At 44.3% G+C, this 21,330-nt stretch overlaps 1 protein-coding gene across 2 annotated transcripts in view; it reads left to right on the top strand.

The window, feature by feature from the left end:
• Positions 1-268: 268 nt before the first annotated feature.
• NCF4 (neutrophil cytosolic factor 4) overlaps positions 269-21,330 on the top strand; it is a 26,991-nt gene continuing 5,929 nt past the window's right edge. The window contains exons 1-8 of one of the 2 annotated variants that reach the window (XM_069082178.1): positions 269-586; positions 6,270-6,354; positions 7,605-7,758; positions 8,832-8,902; positions 13,947-13,994; positions 15,164-15,291; positions 19,033-19,090; positions 20,552-20,650. In XM_069082178.1, the coding sequence (XP_068938279.1) occupies positions 555-586; positions 6,270-6,354; positions 7,605-7,758; positions 8,832-8,902; positions 13,947-13,994; positions 15,164-15,291; positions 19,033-19,090; positions 20,552-20,650 (675 nt within the window). In that variant the 5' untranslated portion in view covers positions 269-554. The remainder of the gene's footprint in view (positions 587-6,269; positions 6,355-7,604; positions 7,759-8,831; positions 8,903-13,946; positions 13,995-15,163; positions 15,292-19,032; positions 19,091-20,551; positions 20,651-21,330) is intronic. The other variant, XM_069082179.1, reaches the window with a different exon arrangement.

Raw genomic sequence — 21,330 nt, forward strand, 5'->3', positions numbered from 1 at the left:
GAACTAAACTTCTGGGGAAAGAGCCCTGGCATTAAGAGACCTGGGTTCCAGTCCTGGCTCAGCCACCCACTTGGTTTTGGGTAAATGTTTCTTGGCTTCAGTTTCCTTGTATGTGAAATACAGAGGTTGGAGTAGAACATCTTTCTAGGCAGTCCCTTTCAGCCCTAATAATTTATGAATCTGCCTGCCTGCCTATGTAAACACATCTGCAGTGGTACTTCCCTAATTATGGGGGAAGGGGGAGGGAAAGGGGAGGGTTTGAGGAAGACAACCTTAAAGAGGCAGGAAGGGCCCCAAAGGGCGTTAGGGCTTCTGGGATTGATAGAAAGTGTACCAGTGAAACGTAGGGTTGATTAGGAGGAATTTCCCAGATTTCCTAGGGCCGCAGATACCCTCAGGATCTCCAGACAGAGCTAAGGAGTCCTGGGGAATCCCTGAGCTCACACAGACCAAGAAGGCAGCCAGAGGGAAGTGGCTCCCTTGGGCTCCAGCTGGCAGCCTGAGTCTCCCAGGCCTCTTTGACCTCCAGCTTCTTCCCCCAACTATTCAAAGCCATGTCTCTGCCCAGACAGCTTCGAGAGGAGAGGTAAGTGGACAAGGACCTTTAGCACAGCCTCTGATCTTGTCCTTTGGGTAGGAGTCTCCCTCTGTCCTCTGAAGGCTCTTTGTAGGGAGCTTCCTGTCACTCTGGTGGGGGAACTAATAGCAAAGCTAGGGAAGACCAGGTTGAGTTAGAACCCATCTGGTGAATGAGGAATTCTGGTAAGTATTCTTTTTTTTTAAGCAATTGGGGTTAAGTAACTTGCTCAAGGTTACACGGCCAGGTGTTTCTGGGTGTGTGCTAAGTGTCTGAGCCCAGATTCCATCCCCAGATCATCCTGACACTGGAGCCGGTGCTCTTACTCTCTGTGCTACCTGGCTGCCCCAGTGGTAAGTATTCTTTAAAGATAGAAACTTCCTTTTAATGCACTGACCACAGAAAGTTAGAAGTTGAGATTGGCTTGTCTGGCTTTTGTCATTTGAGCAAATTGAAGCTTAGAGCAGGAAGTGACCTGTCCGTGGTCATATAGCCAGTAAGAGACAGACTCGGGTCTTCTGGGTCCGAACCCACTGGACACTCACTGTTTGTCCAGCCCTGAACTAGACCCTCAGATCTAAGAGATGGTCCACAGCAGCTTTCAAGCTTATAGAGCACTTTCTTCCCAACAGTCCTGTGAAGTGGTGATGATGGGTGGTGAGAATAATGATGTTAATGATATTGGCCTGTGCCATTGGCTGCAGAACGTTAAACACAGTGACTGTCTAAGGAGTCTTTGTTGTCCGAATGTCATTGAACAACATGATGAGACAAAAACACCAAGGGAAAAAAATAGCCATTTGATCCACAGGCACAATGAAAGGCAGACCATTAAATGTACCAGAATAATAGCATGATTGAGATTTTTTTCCATGATGATTTCTATCTTAATCTATTGGAAAACTTTTGGAATTATTGATATTTAATAATAATAGTTGACATTTATACTTTAAGATTTGTGAAAATATGTTATTTAAATTAATCTATTTATATTTTGAACTGTAACAATGAATAGATCATTTCCATACAGCCAGCAGAACTCAAAAAAGGAATTTTATATGAAACAGTGACTCTTCATTTCATAAAAATTGCTTTTAAAAAAAGTCCCAAATTCTACATATTACTTTTGAAACTGTCCCACTAGCTGTTCTTTCTGAATTTCCTTCTGTTTTCTTCTGTGCTTAAAAAAGCTCTTAAAATGGCCTTTTTTTAAAAATCAGAATTGACAACCCCCCCTTTACTTCTCAATTTAAAACTCAGAGATAGAAAAACCTGCTTGTAATAAATATGCATAATCAAGAAAAATGAATCCACTCAGTGACCATGTCCAAAAATATGGCCCTGAACCTTGTGTCCATCCCCTCTCTGTCAGGATGTGGGTAATGTGCTTTGTAATAGGTCTTCTGGAGACATGGTTGCTCATTGCTTTCATAAGAGTCTTTTCTCATCCCTTCAAGCCCTTAAGACAGAACCAATTCCATCTCCCCAGGACTTCTATTTTTCCTCAATAACCTTCAAATACATTATAATTCTGAAGGGACACTTGTTCTCTTTCTCCTATTGAGAATAATAATGGTAATGATATTGGCCCATGCCATTGGCTGCAGAACGTTAAACACAGTGACTGTCTCAGGAGTCTTTGTTGTTTGAACATCATTGAACAAGGTGATGAGATAATTAGCACTACATTATAATATAGTTCTTTCTAATTTGCTCAAATAAATCTTATGTTTGTATTTCCAAATTCCTCATCAGCTCTCATTTTTTCATCAGAAATTTTTTTCCCTCTTAGAGGGTTATACTCAGCTTTGCAAGGCATGCTATTCTTGGTTGTAAGCCTATATTTCTTATAATTAGAATACTGTGTTCCAAGATCTCCTATCTTTAGAAGAAGCTGCCATGTCTTGTATTATACTGACTGTCATTCCTTGGTACTTGAGCTGCTTTTTTTCCCTGGATGCTTGAAATATTTTTTCTTTGACATGTGAGCTCTGGATTTTGACCCTAACATTCCTGGAAACGTTTCTTCTGGGGCTCTTTCGAGGAGGAGATTCTTTTTTCTTTGCTCTCAGGTAAAGTCTGCTACTGTCATTTCTTATTGGATTCCTTCATGATTGTCTGATCTGGTCTGAACTTCAGGATTTTGCTGGAGTGGTTGGTCTGTCTCCGATTCAGCTGGTTATCTTGAGTGGAAGTCCGAAAAGCACTTTGCATGCATTATTTCATTTGGAAATCCCACTCGTGATGTGAAGATGGGACTTTGTTTTGCCCCATTTTACAGATGGAAAAATTGAAGCTTCGATTTGGAGTCAGAGAACCTGGGTTTGAATCTTCTCTTTGCCCCTTCTTGCCTGTGTGATTCTTGGGGCAAGTAATTTAATTTCCCTAGGCCTCAGTTTCCTTACCTGCAAAAAGACTATATGACTTCAGTCCCTTCCAGTAGTAACTCTATTATTCCATAACTGAGGATCTTACTATAAGGGTGACTTTACAGTCTGTACCATGTCTCCAACTCTGATTCTTTGACCCCATGGGTTCTTTTCCTTGTGTGTCCTCACAAACTTGGAGTTGTTTCTGTCAGGCACATGTTCCCAAGGCTGTGGAGGCTCTCTGGGGAGGGGGTGGTACTGGAGAGAAGACACAGTGTCTACCTGCATGAGGCTTACAGTCTACCTGTAGGAGAGGAAACAAGACATCCACACATGGAATGAAATCATTGCTGAGTTGCTCAGTAGTGGTGACAAGTACAAGGAGAAGACTGGAGAGGGGAGGGCTCCCTTCGGGCAGGAAGAGCTGGTTCCCTGGAGGAGAACAGACCTGGTCTTTTAGGCAGCCAGATTCATTGGTCTTTGAGAATGTCCCCCCTTTCAAGGCCTCTCTCCTCTCCTGACTTGTCTGGTGTAGAAAGGGCCCTAAATAATGAGCAGGTCAGGGTTCATGACTTCTTGCCTGTGTGACTTTGGACAAGTCACTGAAACTCTCTGGGCCTCCACTTCTCCATCTGTCCTGTGAGGAAGTGACCTCAAAGGGCCCTTCCAGGTCATAAAGATAGGAGTCTGGTCTTGTTGGACTAGAAAAACCACATTTGAATAAATGAATGCCTGGGTTTATCAAGCACTTCCTATGTCCTGAGCACCATGCCGAGGACTGTTCTTGCCCTCAAGGAGCTTACATTTGGCTAAGAAGAGACAAAGCATGAAGGGAAGTGGTGGAGGGATATTCTGATGAGGAAAGTTATGGGGATGGTGAGTGGATTCACACACACACACACACACACACACACACACACTTTGGCAATAAAAGTTCCTTTGGTCAAAGCACACAACATATATTTTCTCAAAGAAGAAGTGAACACCTTTTTTTTTTTTCTTGGGTGACCTGGGTGCTGTCTGGGTCAGGGAAGTACTTTGCTTTTGTGGGAGGCTAGACCTGTCTCTCAAATTTTGTAATCTTTTAAGAAAGTAGCTACTTAGGGGTGGCTAGGTGGTGCAGTGAATAGAGTACCCACCCTGGAGTCAGGAGGACCTGAGTTCAAATCTGACCTCAGAGACAACGCAAAAAAAAAAAAAGTAGCTGTGTGACCTTGGGCAAGTTGCTTAACCCCAATTGCCCTGCAAAAAAAAAAAAAGTAGCTACTTCCTGTGATCAGGGTGGAAGCAGCTCTGGGCTGGAGCTCTGCCACTGATCAGCTGTGTGACCCCAGGCAGGCTGCTTAACCACTATGACTTTCATGAAATCATAGCCTAGAAGGGAGCCCAGAGGCCATTCAGCTCATCTTTGCCACCCTACCTCCAACATCAGTTTCCTTAATGAGGAGAAGCCATCGGGTTGGTAGACAGCTGATCTTGGACAGAGGGAGACCTGGGCTCAAGTCCCAACTCTAACACATACTGTCAATGTAACCTTGGGCAAGTCACTTAACTTTTGAATTTCCTTAAACATAAAATGAGGAGGTTAGGTTTGATAGAATTCAGCATCCCTTCCAACCCTGGATCTCTGGTCCTAGGACTCTGGGCAAATCACTGGACTTCTCAGAGTCCCAGGCAACTCTCAAAGACCAAAAATCATACAGCAGGAGCTGCCCTGCCTTGGTAGAGGGATCTCCCTTCATGGGAGAGACACCCTCCCCTTCACTAATGAAAGCAGAGATATGGACCAAAGAATCCTCTTCCCCTTCCTTTTCTTCTTCCTCATTTTACATTTCTGTAGTGCTTGTAGATTTCTCAAAGTGCTTTCTTCATAGTCACCCTGCCCTTTAAGGGCTTCGACACTTTGGCTCCCACCTACATTTGCAGTTTTTTCACGTCACTCCCATTCGTGCATTTTTCCTTCCAGCCAAACAGTCTGATTTCTTGCTCACCAAACTTTGTCTTCCATTTCCCTCTTCTATGCCTTTGCATAGTCTGTGCTCCACACCTGGAGTGCCTTCACTCCTTACCTTCACTTCTTAGTCCTGGTGGTTCCTTTGAGCCTCAGCTCAGGTGCTTCCTCTTCCATTCCCCCTTTTTTGATCCCTGAAAATCTCCTCAGATAGTTCTAGGACATTTTGTCAGATCTCTACTTCTCCCCCCATTCACTGAATATTTTGTATTAAACTTATCTGAATAAACATCAGAACCCCTCATTAGAATGTAAACTTTTTAAGAACAGGGTGGTTTTGTTTCTATCTCCTTATCCCCAGTACTTCACGTGTTAAATTAATGCTAAAAAACCATGAAATATAAGTGTACCCCATGAGGCAGCTCTATAGATAATATTATCCCCATTTTATAGGAAACTGAGGTACAGGGTCTCCACCAGGGTTGCACAGTAAGTATGTGTCAGAGCTGAATCAAACCCAGGTCCTCTCCTGACTCCAAGCACAAGGCTTTCTACTTAGGAGAAGACAGTAAGGTAACAGCATTACAGTGGATCCCCCTTCATCCAGAAGGACAGCAACCCCAGAGCTTAAGTCACTTGAAATTTCAGTCCCGTACAATGAACATTGATCTTTATAATGACAATTCCCAGGTCCTGCAAGATTCTGAAAGGCCCCCTGATTCAGAGAGAAAAATTCAATTAAGTTCAATGGAATTTAGGATTAAAGAATTATTATCAATGCAATAGAATTCTTAACTAGAATATTCAATTAGCCACAGCATGACCTTTCTGGACCTTGGTCTCTGTAAACGGAGGAGGTTGGATTAGATGATCCAACCTCCATTCTCTTCCATTTCTGACATTTGATTTTTTAATATCCCTCCCAGCTCTGACATTCCCTGTTCCCAGGCCCCTCCCAACTCTACCATCCCCTGTTCTAAGGCCCCTCCCAACTCTGCCATCCCCTGTTCTAAGGCCCCTCCCAGCCCTGACCTCCCTTGTTCTAGCATTCTCTGTTAGAGCACCTCTTCCAGTTCAGATGGTCCATGATTCTAATACAATATAGATTCAGGTGAGCATCACACACTGTACTCCTTTCTCCTATTGCAGCCCATCATATACTCATTTTATCTGACTGTTGGGGTATAAACTCCCTGGGGGCGTTGATTGTCTTCTTTATCCTTGTATCTCCCACAGCATCTACACACAGTAGGTGTCCAGAAAATGCTGTTTTGAATAAATGAGAATCTCTGGATATTTCTGATCCCCAGTGAGGGTTCTCTGAGATCTCTGGCCTCATGGCCCTGATGACCTTTTCTCTTTGCTTCCTCAGTGACTTTGACCAGCTCCCAGATGACGTGCCCATATCAGCCAACATCGCTGACATTGAAGAGAAGAGGGGCTTCACCAGCCACTTTGTAAGAGAGACTTTCGAACTCCCGACCCAGGGCATCCAGCCTGCTCAGGGCAGGGCAGGGGAGGGGGGAGGGGGACATGCTCCTGGGTCACTGATGAAGCCCATGGTCCTCCAAAGCCCTCTGCTCCCCCTCTGTCAGTCTTGGTCTGAACAGGGGGCACAGAAGATCCTTCCATTTGCCAATGACCCCAACTGAAATGCAATTTACCCTTCCAGTGTCCTCCTGCTCCCCAGCCCCTCTGCCTTCTGGAGATGAATGAAATCCATCAGATACAGTAATCAAAGAAAGGGAAGATGGCTGACAATGGCTTCATGTCTCTTCTCCTTAGGAGTCATAGATTTAGAGATGTTAAGCATAGGGGCTGGCTCATCTAACCTTCTTATTTTACAGAAGAGGAAATTAAGGCTCAGAGAGGAGCAGTAATTTGTCCAAGATTACACAGCAAACAGCACAAAGAGAATTTGAATCCAGATCCCCCAGCTCTAAATTCCCAGCACTCCACAGAGCCATGGCCGACAGATCCACGTGTTAGAAGCACCTTCTGTGCCTTAAACCATAAAGAGCTCAGACCTTCAGGGTCCAAACCACTAGAGGATTTCAGATGCAGTAACAGTTTGATGGAGGAAGAAGTTAATGAATTAGTCAGAAGTGCTGGGCTTGGCCCTGGGCATACAAAGACCATAGGTGCAAAGGAGATACCATGCCCACGCTTCAGTCCATTTGGAATAAATATGTAAATATAAGAGGATTCTATGGGAGGAAGGCACTCACGGTTGGGGGAGGCAAATAAGAAGGGTCTGCTGTAAAAGGCATTGCATGAGCAGAGGAAACCAGGGATCCTAAAAAGTGGAGTGGAGAATGTGGGAAGGAAAGCCTGTGCAAAGGTGTGGAGATGGGAAACGAAGTGTTACATGTAAGGAACACTCAGAAGGAGGGTTTGGTCATGTGACTTACACCCCACTCCCCCAGAATCACAGAATGTAATCATCCAAATGAGAGCCTGGGACAGGAGAAAGAACAATGAATCTGAGTTCTACCTCACTTCCTGTGTGACCTTAGGCAAATTGCTAACCCTCTCTGTACCTCTGTTTTCTTATCCAAAATGAAGAGGTTGACCTAGGTTCCTCTGAGTTCTCTCTTAACTCTAAGTCTATGATTCTTAGACCCTCTCTAAGTCTCCTCTGCTCTGTCTTCTCGGCTGCTTCTCCCGTGGCCTCCAAACCAACCTCTGAACCTTTGTCCCTCCTCAGGTGTTTGTCATTGAGGTGAAGACGAAAGGGGGAGCCAAGTACCTCATTTACCGCCGATACCGCCAATTCTATGCCCTACAGATCAAACTGGAGGAGAGGTTTGGGCCCGAGAGCAAGACGGCTCCCTTTGCCTGCATCCTCCCTACACTGCCAGGTGGGCCCCGCCCCCTTTCCTGCACCTTCCCTGCACTGCCCCGTAGGTTATTATAGGTGCCTCTGGTCCTACCATTGAACAGCGCCTTTATCCCTTCACCCTCCTGGCTGCCCCAGCCTCACTCTGTACTTTTGGGTGGTATAGGGGTTTGGGGACAGGGAGTGATTCTGGGATACTCTTGAGTTGGACAGTCTTGTTCTTTAAACTGTTCTTCCAGTCACCAGGGCATTTCACCAGGGGGGAGGGAGGCTGCTGTGCTGGGAATCTGGGGACCTGAGATCTAGTTCTAGGTCTATCCAGGTATCCAGGGCTCTCACGTGGAATGGTCTTAGAACTTAAATCTGAGGGCAGAAATAGAGGGAAGGGGATTGTAGAGTTGGCGTACATCAAGTTTCAGCAAAGAAATACTCCCTAAATATTAGAGCTTTACCCAGGCAGTGTCAAGAGGAAAAGAGATCCCTGTCACCGAAGGTCTTCAAGTAAGAGCCCGAATGACTGCTTTCTGGGGGTGCTACCCTAAAGTAGAATGGGCTGCTCTTAGAAGTAATGAGTTCCGCCTCATTGGCAGTCCTCTGAAGATGCTGGTGCCCACTTCTCAAGGACTCCTTCATCAACCTCTGGGGTCCCTTCTACATCGGAAATGCTGAAATTCCCTGTTTCCTTGACCTGTGCAAATCACTCTTCTTGTTTGGACCTGTTAGAGTCAGATGGTGTCCAAGGTCTAGAAAAATGGTGGTTTTGTCTATGAATCTTAGACTATTTTAAAAAAGTTGATTCTGTTTTTAAAATATCTTTAATAGTTCTATTCCCTCAGTTCACAAAAAAACAGGACGCTCGCTCCTTTGTAACAAAGAAATATGGATATAATAAATCCACACATTGACCCTGCCCAATAATGTATGCCTCATTCCACACCTGTCCTCCACCACCTCTCCACTAAGAGGCCGACTTCTCGAGTCACCATTGGTTACTATTGATTGATTAGAGTTCTGGAGTCTTGAAGTATTCTCTTCTTTCACCTTATTGTGGTCTAGGACAAATCCTGAAGCGCTAATCCTTTCTCTCTTGTCCAGCTAAGGTTTACGTTGGTGTCAAGCAGGAAATCGCTGAGAGCCGGATCCCAGCCCTCAACTACTATATGAAGGTATTTCTGAGCATCAGGCAAAAGAGGGGGGGGTCAGGTCCCTACTTGGCAAGTAGTGCCCCAAGCTGCCCGGACCCCATCAGTCCACTCCCCTCTCCCCTTGGCACAGGAATGGAGTCTGTGTTTTAGATTCTAGTACCCTGTCCATCCCATCCAAGCTTTGTGAGTGCTCCAGAGCCTCTCTCAGTAAATGTTTGAGGTTGATTCTCAAGCTATGGGGATGGAGAGTACAGAATTGTCCATGGTATCTTGCTTTTTTTTTCTTTTTGATTTCAGTAATCCTCATTTGCATTCATTTGAGGGAGTAGAGAAGAGAATACTTTCATCTCTCTCTCTCAATAAATATGCATGAAACACTTAGTATGTGTCAGGCACTCTGCTAAGTGCTGTGAATACAAAAAGAGGCAAAAAATCACTTCCTGCCCTCAAGGAGCTTACAGTTTAATAGGGACATAACATGTAAACAAATATATGCAAAGAAAGCTATATAATGAATAAATCGGAAATGATTAACAGAGGGAGGACAGTGGAACTAAGATGAGTTTCACCTATGATGCCTGTTCTGAGGCTGTTGAGTGTCTAAGAGGATAGAGTGCTGGAGTTAGGAAGGTTTGAGTTCAAATCCCGCCTTGGACACTTACTAGCTGTGTGACCCTAGGCAAGTGACATAACCCCTGTTTGCCTCAGTTTCCTACTCTGTAAAATAGGGATAATGAGAACACCTATTTCCCAGGGTTGCTATGAGGGTCAAATGAGATTGTAAAACAGTTAGCACAGTGCCTGGTAAGAACAATATAAATGTTGACTTATTATTATTGTTATCACAAACTTTTTGACCTGGACAAGTCACTAAACCTTTATCTGCCTCAGTTTTTTCAACTGTAAAGTGAGGATAACAGTACTTGTCGCCCAGAATTGTTGTGAGATAATATTTGGAAAGCCATAATAGGTCCTTAATAAATGCTTATTTCCTTCCTTTCTTACCTAGGTGACTTTAGACAAATCATCTAATGTCTCTGAGACTTGTTTTCTCTTCTGTAAAATGAGAGAGTTGGACTGCATGGCCTTGAGGTCCCCTCCCAGCTCAGAATCTCTGATCCGAGATCTTTTTCCCTCTCTGCCTCTATTTCCCTTTTTTTTTTTTTTAAATAAAATGAGGGGTTTGGACGCAAGGTCCCTTTTGCCCAGGCCACCATTATTTCCACTTCACCATCCTTGGGAGGTTGTAGTGAGAAAAGGTCAGGGTGATGTGATGGAAAGAGCTGTGTGACCTTCAGTAAATTGCTTAACCTCTCTGAATCCCATTTACCTCATATACAAAATGGAGATGATACTTTCTACTTGCTTGGACTGCCTTCTTGCTTCGATTCAACAAGCTGTATTAAAGATCTTGTGCCAGATGCTAGGTCATTGGACCTAGCCCACTGGTCCCTGTCCTCAAATTGGCATTTTACTGGGGGATTATAATCTATAGTTAATCTGGGAGGAAGCACTGACAAGTTTTGTTAGCAAGGCTTGTCAGAGGCTGCCTGTAGGAGGTGGCAACTGCACCGAGACTTGAACGATATTGAGGATTCTAGTGGGAGGAAGGAGAAAGGGAGAGCATGTCAGGTGTGGGGGACAGCCTGAGCAGTAGTCGGGAGGTAGGAGATGCCGAGTTTATGAAGCTACATAAAAAAGCTGGTGGACTAGATGCATAGAGTATATGAGGGGTCATGATATGAAATTATTCTGGAAGGATAGACTAGACTCCTCCACTGGGAGGGGCTTTAAATAACTTCAGCAACAGTCATAATAGTTTGAATTTAAAGCACTCTTTAAGGTTTGCAAAGTGCTTTGCTTGTGGGCAACTATCCTGCAAAGTAGAATATTAGCTCCATTTTACAGATGAGGAAATTGAGGCAGATAGTGGTGGGGTAACTTTCTCATGGTCACAAAGCTAGTAAGTGTCTGAGGAAGGATCTGAACAAATATCTTTTTGACTTCAAGTCCAAAACTCTATCCACAATGACCAGCACAGTATGTTCATATCTAATTCTGGAGTCCATAGGGAGCCACTTAAGATTCTTGAAGAGGGGAGTGACATGATTAAACCTGCACTTTTGGAAAATCACTTTGACAACTGTGTGGAAGATGGATTGGAGGTGGAGAGAGACTTAAGGCATAGAAATCAATGGGGAAGTTATTGCAATAGTCCAGGCTAAAAGGGAGGAGAGCTGGGATGGTGACCATGTGAATGAAGAGAAGGGGATAGATAAGAGGGATGTTGTGGTACTAGAACTTAGTCACTAGATGGCGTCATAGATTTAAGGGCAGAAAGACTGGAGTTTATATTTTGTCTAGACACTCACCACCTGTGATGATACCCTGGACACTTCACATAATGACTCAGCCTCAGTTTCCATATCTATAAAATGGGCTGATAGTAGCACAGATCTCACCAGGTTGTAGTGAGGATAAACCAAAATGCCATATCATATATTCTGATAACTATAAAGTGCTAGCTAGGCTCTCTTTAGAGAGCGAATGGTAACTCATTATTAGGACTGACAGCCCTTGGTCCCTAATGAGGTGCTTTAGGGTGAGGGAGAGGGCAGAGTCAACTTTGAGGTGATGAGCCTGGGAGAGCAGCTACAGAAATAAGGAAGTTTAGAAGATTTAAAGGGGAAGTTACCTTCATACCGGCCTCAGGATGAGGCTACTATGGTGTTTTTCATTGAATTTCATTTAAAAAATGCAGTTGACATGACATCACTTAGTTCTCCTTTCAGTGTGGGTCCGAAGGGCTTGTTTGCGTAAGGCCAGTCTGAGAACTGGCTGGGAGTCCATTTCCCAGACACTCAGGGATGTGCTGGGTAGAGGAGAAGGATCTTCCAGGTCCTTTGCTGGAGTGTACCCCAGCTGGGGAGACAAAAATGACAAAGGAAAGTAAAGAGAGGAAATGCTGAGAACTCTGGAGAAGACTTGAAGATGGCTGGGGAAGAGAGGAGACTGGACTTCAAGAAACTTCCCAGCTCTTGATGATTCCATGAAGGAGGCAGAGCTGTTATTAGGAATTTTGGCAGTGAAGGAAAATGTAATTGAGGGTGGGAGTGTCAAGCCCCTCTGCGATGAGGGATCAGAGCAGGACCCTACGGATAGAACTGGAAGGGACCTCAGGGGCCATATAATCTACTGCTTTCATTTTAGAGGGGAAACTGAGGCTCATGGCCCAAGGTCACACAGAGAAGCACAGTTCTATGTCTCAAAGGGATCTCATCAGCCAACTGGTCTATTTCCATCATCTTAGAGATGGGGAAACTGAGTGCCTTGGCCAAGGACCTGCATAGAATCTTAGACCTCAATCTAAAAGGGGCCTGAGACATCCTCTGGTCCATCTCCCTCATTTTACAGATGAGAAAAGTGAGGGCCATGAAGGCAAAGTCCCTTGGGCATTAAATATCAGAGACATAGGACTTCTGGCACCACCATTGATGGTATTTCCACTGTATCATGTTCCTACCTTCATAACAGCCTAGAGCTTGATTGTATATCTGTTATCTCAGCCTCATTCAGCTAAACTCAGAGAGACTGGTCAAGAGATTGGCCACAGGGTGGGGTGGGGTGGGATTACCACCTGGTAAGTGTTAGACAAGCTGTGATCAGAGACATTGCAGGGGATGTCTTCATACCCCAAATCACAGGTCCTCAAAGTATTAAGTAAAAATTCCTTCCAATAAGCCCATCATCATTTCCTCGTATTTGTTGATATAGATGTGATTTTCTGGTTTCATGTCCCAGGGTCATGGTGATTAGCACAGTTTGAAGCTTGTGGAAATAATGAAAAAGAAAGAAACCCACTGAGATATCCAAAGAGACTCTGATCAGCTCTAAGCCTGAAGGAGAAAGCCCCACTCCCCACTCCCTCACCGCCAAGAAGAGAATGTTTTCTGAAGATTAGCTCAAGGACCTAGCAGGAGGGGCTGATGGGACCAGTCCTTCCTCAGTCACCCTTGGTTTTCTCCCCTGGCAATGGTAGCGATGACAGCCTTCTATTTCTGGCTCTATACAATTCATGCTGGAAATAACCACCTGCCTGCCCAGTGTTTGATCATTCGTCTATTTCCAGTCACCTCCCAAACATTGGTTGAACGTCCATGACCTGCCAGTCCCTGCTCCAGCTGCTGTTTGAGGTCCAAAAATGAGCAGAGGATGGGGAGGTTTCAGTCACAAGGACATTAGTGTGGGGTTACAGCCAGGACAAAGCATGAGAACTAGAAGACGTCACTTCTCTGACCTCAATTTTCTCATCAGTAAAATGGGAGGGTCACACTAGCTAACCTCTAGGGCTCTTTCTAGTTCCAGATCTATGATCTTAGATAAGAGGGGAAGGGCTTTGCCCAAAGATCCACAATCAGTCAAATGAAATATATCGTCTAACATTTATTAAGTACCTACTGTGTGTGCCAGGCATTGTGTTCAGTGCTGGGAATACAAAGAAAGGTAAAAATACAATAATGGCTCATCTCACGAAGCTCACAGTATAATGGGGGAGGCTACCTGCCAGCGACTTCGTGCCAACAAGATGTAGACAGGCGAAACGGGAGACGGGGGGGGGGGGGGGAGGGCACCAAAAGTATTAATGGTGATCAACTGGGAAGAAAACCAGAATCTCTCTCTCTCTGTGTGTCTCTCTCTCTGTGTCTGTCTCTCTGTCTGTCTCTCCTCTCTGTCTCTGTCTCTCTCTGTCTCTGTCTCTCTCTGTCTCTGTCTGTCTCTGTCTCTGTCTCTGTCTCTCTCTCCCCTCTCTTTCCCCCTCCTCTTTCTCCCTCTCTCTGTCTCTTTCCCCTCTCTTTCCCCCTCCTCTTTCTCCCTCTCTCTGTCTCCTTTGTCTCTCTCTCCTCTCTGTCTCTGTCTCTCTCCTCTCTCTTTTCTCTCATATTTGTCTCTCTGTCCTTCTCTCTATCTCTGTCTCCTCTCTCCTTCTCTCTCTCTCTCAAGTGTCATAGATTTAAAACTAGAAAGAACCTTAGGTATGTCCTAGTAGGAATCTCTCATTTTACAGGAGAAGAAACTGAGGACTAGAGAGGCAAAGGGACTTTCTCAACATATAGTAAGTATCAGAATCAATTTGAATCTAGGTCCTGCAAATCCAAATCCCTTTCCACAATCCCTCTTTCTTGTCACTCTGGCACACCACCTCACACTTGCTCAGATTCACACTGGGACCCACTGATTCCGGCCCTGACCTTCTACGGGCACAGGATTGGGTTGGACAAACTAGGACTCCGAGAAGGGCTGGAGCTGTTTGCTGTTCTCGGGTCCCAAAGGAAGGAAGTGTGGGCTTCAACGGTGGTGGCTCTGCTGCTCCAGCAGAGGGCGGTGCAGCAACAGCAAATACAAAGCCAATCTGCATAAAGCTGTGAAATGCCAATCTGTTATTAAAATGCATGAATCCAAATATAGGGGCCAGCTTGGAGAAAAAGCAGACCCAATTCCTCTCTCTCTCCTAAAGCTTGGCCTTTGGGCACCAAATGTATCAGTGGCTTCCTTGCATTTTGAGCTGGATGACCTGAATGACCGCAGGCCAACCACTTCGATTCTCTGGCTGTCACCTATGGAGTACAATGGAATTCTGAGGGGTTTGCCATTTCCTTCTCCAGCTCATTTTCCAGAGGAGTAAACTGAGGCAACCTGAGTTAAGTGACTTGCCCAGGGTCACACAGCTAGTAAGTGTCTGAGGTCATATTTGAACTCAGAGATGAGTCTTCCTGATCCTAAGCCCAGAGCTCTAAGCACTGTGGCGCCACCTAGTCCCCCTCACTGTCATTATCTCCCTTTTACAGTTGAGGAAATGAAGGCAGACTGGAGTTAAGTGACTTGGCTAAGGTCACACAGTGCCTGACTCTGAGCCTGGAGCTCTAGCCGCTGAACTACCTAGCAAGGAATGCTTGTAGGAGGTCTCAGGTTGCAAAGGGGCCTGGATGTGTTAGGGGAGATAAAGCCCAGAGAAGGGAAAAGCCAGAATTCAAATTTAGATCTTCTGGCTCCTAATGGAGTGATTTTTCTGCTATCAATAGGGATCCTTTTTGTCATAGTGTGATTTCATCCCTGCCTTTTAAAGCAAACACCCATAGTGTCTTTCATCCAGCCTATTAACCACATACTCCTTTTGTTAGGGGAAGAAGGATCGGGATGAGGAGGATGGAGACATTTCAAGGGGACTGTTTGGGACTTCCTCCGTGCCTCCCATAACACCCCCTCTTCCTTTTCCAATCACAGAAACTTCTCAGCCTGCCTTCTTGGGTATTGATGGATGAAGATGTTCGGATCTTTTTCTACCAGTCTTCTTATGATTCTGAGCAAATCCCCCAGGCATTAAGACGGCTCCGGCCTCGGACCCGGAAAGTGTGAGTGGCAACCACCGCCCCCCCCCCTTCTAGGTCCTTCTATCAGGGCTGGGTCTCTGAAGGAGCAGAAGAGACCCTCCATTACCAGCATCAGAATTTCTCTACAGGGTTCAGAAGATTCCTCTTATAGCATCACTTCTCTGAGGAAACCCTGGTCCCCTGTCCTTTTTGGTCCTTCCTTCTCAAAGAGGACCAATGACGTGAATTCTGTGGGTGGGACAAGGAGAGGTTTGTCCCATTTACACTACCTCCCTTTTGGAGAAGGGTCTTGGTCTTGTTTCATGCTATGGGGAGCACTCAGTGTGGACATTTATCCCTTTGATAATAATAATAGCTATTGTTTATACAACACTTTAAAGTTTGCAAAGCACTCTACAAATATTTTCTCATTTTATCTTCATATCAACCCTGGGAGACAGATAATATCATCATTTCTATTTTAGAGATGAGGAGACTGAGGAAGACAAAATAAGTGACTTGCCCAGGGTCACTCAGCTTGTAGCTGAGGCCAAATCTGAACTCAGGTCTTCTTAATTCTTGGTCAAGAAGGCTCAGTCCACTGTGCCCCCAAGCTGTCTCACTGATGCAAAATAGCAGTTTCTAATTTAATTTCTAATTTATTTATTCTAATTATTATTTAATTTCTAATTTGTGATCTCCAGGAGTAACCTGTCAGTGTTGAGAAGTTAAGGGGCTTGTCCAGAGTCACACAACCACTATGTGTCAAAGGGGAACTTGGCATGGTGTCTTTATGAGTTGAAGGCTGGCTATTTTTCTACTAGGGGTTCACCAACATTTTTACTTCAGAACCCCTTTACACACTTACAAATTTTTGGGGACCTCAAAGAGTTTATGTTGATATGAATTATACCTATTGATATTTACTCTATTAGAAATTAAAAATGATAGAAATTTAAACCATTTATTGATTTCTTTAAAAATAATAATAAACCAGGTGGCACAATGAATAGAGCACCAGCCCTGGAGTCAGGAGGACCTGAGTTCAAATGTGACCTCAGACACTTAACACTTAACTAGCCATGTGACCTTGGGCAAGTCACTAAACCCCAATTGCCCTTCCAAAAAAAAAGAAAAAGAAAAAATATTAAAAAAAACCCATTGCATGTTAACATCACATTTTAATGGAAAATAACTATATTTTCTCAAACAAAAATTAGCAAACTGAGTGACATTATTTTACATCTTTTTGCAAATGTCTTTAATATCTAACTTAATATAAGACAGTTGGATTCTCATATCTACTTCTGCATTCAAATAATGTTGTTTTTGTTGAAGTATATGAAGAAAATCTGTTCTCATACAAATATGTAATTGGAAGAGAAAAAAGTATTTTGATAAGGAAATGACTTGGTCTTTGTAGAATTACGAAACTAGTTTTGACCATGAGGGCATCCTAGGGTCTTGGAGACCCCCTAGGGATCAGTGGCCCACACTAGACTGTAGTAGCTTCCAATTAATGCCTTAACATGGAAGAATTAATAGAGGCATTGTGTCCAGAGGGAGGGAGCGGGATCCCATTGCTGTCCTCAATGTCAGCCAGGAAACATCTGGAGTAGTGTGTTTAGTGCTGGAGACCAGATTTTAGGAAGGAAACTGACAACCAGGCAAAAATTCAGAAGAGCGTGACAAAGATTGTGAAGTGAACTGAAAATGATGCCATCTGAGGGGTGGTTGAAGGAAATGGGAATATTTAGTCTGGAGAAGAGAATGTCTGAGGGGTGCATGAGGGGTTCCTGAATTATGTGAAGGATATCACTCGGAAGAGACATTAAGCTTCTCCTGTTTGGCCCCAGATAGCAATGAGGGGGGATTTCAGAGGCATTCAAGCTCTGACTATAGGCAAAAAAATGTAAAAGAAAATAAAACCTTCCTAACGATTTGTGCTATCCCAGCCTGTCTCAGGAAATCCATAGAAATATGTGATTTAGAACAGAAGGGGGCCTGAGGAATGATGTAGTCCAATCCCCTGATTTTATAGATGAAAAGCTGGGGCCCAGAGAGGCCCAGTGACTTCCCTAGTATCACACAGGTAGTGAGTTCTGGATCACTGCAGGTCCCTAAGAGGAGACTAGGTGCCCAGGTGTTGGAGACATTGGAAAAGGATTTCTGCTGCAGCATGGGCAGGGAGGGGAGGTGCTGGGTGAAAGCTGCAGAAGAGAAGCCTGGCCCTCCAGGATCTATGTGAGCCAGTGAGGCTTGTAGTGCAGTGCAGAGTTCTGCAGTTGGAGTATGAGGACATTGGGTCTGGCCCTGCTGTTTACTGCCTATGTGGCTTTGGGGAAATCATATACTCTCTCTGGGCCTTAGTTTTCTCATCTGTAAAACCGAGGGGTTGGAAAAGGTCCTCCTCAATTCTAAATCCTAATTTCCTATGAACCTCCCCAGGCTACCATTCCTTTCAGATAGCTCTGCTTGGAAATCTTCAGCTTAGATCTTCTTCTCCATTCTCTCCACCCATTACTGCTTGTACCTTGTGAAAAAAAAGGAACGAGCATTTATTAAGCACCTACTATGTACTAGGCACTGTGTTTTACAATTATTATCTCATTTGATGCTTACAGCAACCCTGGGAGGTAAGTGCTGCTATTGGCCCCCATTTTGCAGATGAGAAAAGTGAGGCTTGCCCAGGGTTACAGCTAGTAAGTGTCTGAGGTTGGGATTTGAACTCAGGTCTTCCTGACCCCAGGCCCAGCTCTCTTTCCCCTGAGCCACCTCACGTCCAACAAAATAAGTTTAATTCCTCTTCACAATGACATCTCTTCAAAAATTAAAGTCAGCTATCTGTCGTGTCCACCCACAGTCTTCTCTTCTCCAGGCTAAAAATCTCCCATCTTTTCAACCAGTCCTCATATGACATGGTCTCCAATCAATCTTTCAATCCACAAACATTTAAGTGACTACTGCATGCCCGGCACTGTGCTAGGCACTGAGGATACAAAGACAAAAGTGGAAGCTGCCTGTCCTCAAGGAACTTCCATTCTAAGGCACAAAGAGGGGCACACACTATATGCCTACATATACACGTGTGTGAACACACTAATATATGCATACCACATATACACGTGGATGCATGTACACTTATGCCAATCATCACACATTCATGGAACCCTCACTATGTCCTAGTCACCATGACAGCTCTGGGTATACAAAGACAAAAATGAAATGGTTTCTGCCCTCAGAGGGCTTACGTTCTAAGTATACACCGAATAGATTCATGGTGATTTTTCAGTAAGGGAGAGCTCCCTTACCTCCCTGTTCACCCTCTTCTAGATGGATTTCCACTCACCAGCATCTTTCCTAAATTGTGATGCCTACATTTAAGGTCCTTTCCAGCTCTGAACCCAAGTAACCTTAGGGATGGGGCTTTGGGGTCAGTGATAAAAGGTACTTTCATTATGTTTTGCCTGGAACTTGTCCTGTTCCCAAGTCACAAAGGAGAGGCAGTCATCCATGCTTCCTTTCCAGGCCCCATGCAGTTAGTCTGTCCAGCCCTGTTCTTTTGTCAGTCAGTCAATGATCGTTTATTGAGCACAAGGTCTTGTGATTAAAAAAAAAAAAAGCTCAAAGACAGTGTCTGGTCTCAAAGAGCTATTCAAATGGGATTTCTATTTGATCAGATGGGAAGCATCTCCTTGGGGGAGGAGGAGTCCTGTGAGCTTGCCCTTTGTCTAGACCTTGAAGAAAGAAGGTGTGCATAGAACCTCTCTTTTCTCTTTACAGCAAGAACATCTCTTCTCAAGCTCCCGGTTTTGACCGTCTGGGTGCCCCATGTGCTGAGGTATGTGTTCCCCTGGCCTTCTACCCTCCTCTATAAGGCTTCTAAACTTCCACCATGGAGAGCTCCTTTTCAGCCAATCAGTCCCTCTAAGGGCATTTGTTATTGGGTGCCTCCTGTGCTCTGGTACTCTGTGTGGGAGCGTGGATGTGTTAGTGTAAGGGCTTGGGGGGGCTCTTTACTGTAAGGCTGCATAATATGGTGAGAAAAACTGAATCTGGAGTCAAGTGAGATGAGTTAGAAATCTGCCTCTGACACTAGCTAGGAGTGTGATGGGGAGTAAGTCACTCATTCCCTCCCATCTCAGCTGAGTCTTTTGTAAACTTGTTATTCATTACAGCTGACATTTCTATGGCCATTTAAAGTTTGGGAAACAATTTGCCTTCAGTAACTTATCTGATCCTTTCAATTCAGAAAACTTTTACTGGAAAATGAGGGGGTTGGACTACATGGTCCCTGAGGTCCAATGGTCCTGAGCCTGTTTCTTCCTCTGTAAAATGAGGGGGTTGGACTAGATGGCCTCCAAAGGCCCTTACAGCTCTAGAACTATGAGAACATTGTCAACTGTGTGCCAGGAACTGTTGTAATGAGGATCAAATGAGATAATATACATAAAGCTATGTGGCATGGTGGATAGAGCACCAGGTCTGAAGTCCGTAAGACCTGAGTTCAGATCTGGCCTCACACACTAGCTGTGTGACCCTGGGCAAGTCCCTAATCCATGATTGCCTCAGTTTACTCATCTGTAAAATGAGCTGGAGGAGGAAAGGGCAAATCACCCCAGTATCTTTGCCAAGAAAACCCCAAATGGGGACACAAAGTGTCGGACACAACTGAACAACAAGAAAATCCTTAGAGTGTTTAATTATTAATAATTAAGCAAGTGCTTAACAAATGATTTTTCATTCATTCAGATGTCAGCTACTAGTGTGTGACCCTAGTTGGGCAGGTAACATGTAGGATCATAGCTCTAGTGCTGAGATCCCCAACCTTCTAATTTCACAAATGAGGAAATTGAGGCTCACAGAGACTGAGTTACTAGAACAGCCTTCTAGCTAATATGTGCCAAGGCAGGATTTGAACTCATTTCTCCAGGTTTAGCAAATATTCAACTCTCCCACAATGTCTGTTACAGCAGAGCCATCGAGTTTGTCAGCATCACTGCTACCATTTCAGAATTCTAAACGTCAAGGTCCCCAGACTAGTTCCAATCCTATAGGGAAGGTTTTCTTAGAGATTAACTGAAATCAGATGATTAAGAGGTGGATTCTTACTTATACAATGTTGAACCCAAGTTCAATAATTAATCTCTTAAAACACTGTTACTCAGAATTAGTTATTTATTTGGCACCATTTAGATTTTCCTCAGAAATGATTATTTGCTTCCCCCACTTTCCCAAGGATTATAGATATTTGGGAACATGTCTTCACATATTTATCTCACCTATCTTCATGTCTTCTCAGGCTTTGTTTGATTTTACTGGAAACAGCAAACTGGAGCTGACATTCAAGGCCAAAGACATGATTTTCCTGTTGAGCCGAATCAACAAGGACTGGCTGGAGGTAAGTTGACCTTGCAATGACTATTTAAGGATGAGCTAAGGAAAAGAAAGAAAGTAAAGAGTGGAGATGATAAAGTTACTCAAAACCATGTTCCATGAGTGCACCTTGAGAGACCTGAGGGGCCTTGATTATTGACTGAAGGACTGTCTGACATCGATGTAACTCTTGGGAGAAGAGATTGTTCTGTCCTTTGTCACTGAAGTTGTAAACAGACAATAAACACTTGCTGATTGACTGATCTCCAGAGATCTGAAGGGCTATCATGTAAGAGAGAGACTGAATTATTATAAGAAGCCTCAGAAAGAGAACTTGTATTAACTTAGCCATGAATATGTTCTTTCCTGTCAGTAGAATGTAAACTTCTTGAGGGCATGGACTGTTACATTTATTCCTGTATTCTAGTTGCCTAGCTCAGAACCTTGTGTATGAGCTTGCTCGAGCCAGGTGTGGAGTTTTGGGAGCACACACACACAGACAGAGACAGACAGACAGAAAGAGATAGACAGAGAGACACACACACAGACAGACAGGCAGACAGTCAGAGACACAGACAGATAGACAGAGATACCCAGAGAGATATAGACAAACAAAGATAGAGACAGACAGAAAGAGACACACACAGAGGGGAAGGGGGAGAGAGAGAGAGAGAGAGAGAGAGAGAGAGAGAGAGAGAGAGAGAG

This window comes from Petaurus breviceps, unplaced genomic scaffold, assembly GCF_028583685.1.
Source record: "Petaurus breviceps papuanus isolate PSGF00001 unplaced genomic scaffold, PetGlider_PUasm1.0 156, whole genome shotgun sequence".
In the NCBI taxonomy this organism is placed as follows: domain Eukaryota; kingdom Metazoa; phylum Chordata; class Mammalia; order Diprotodontia; family Petauridae; genus Petaurus; species Petaurus breviceps.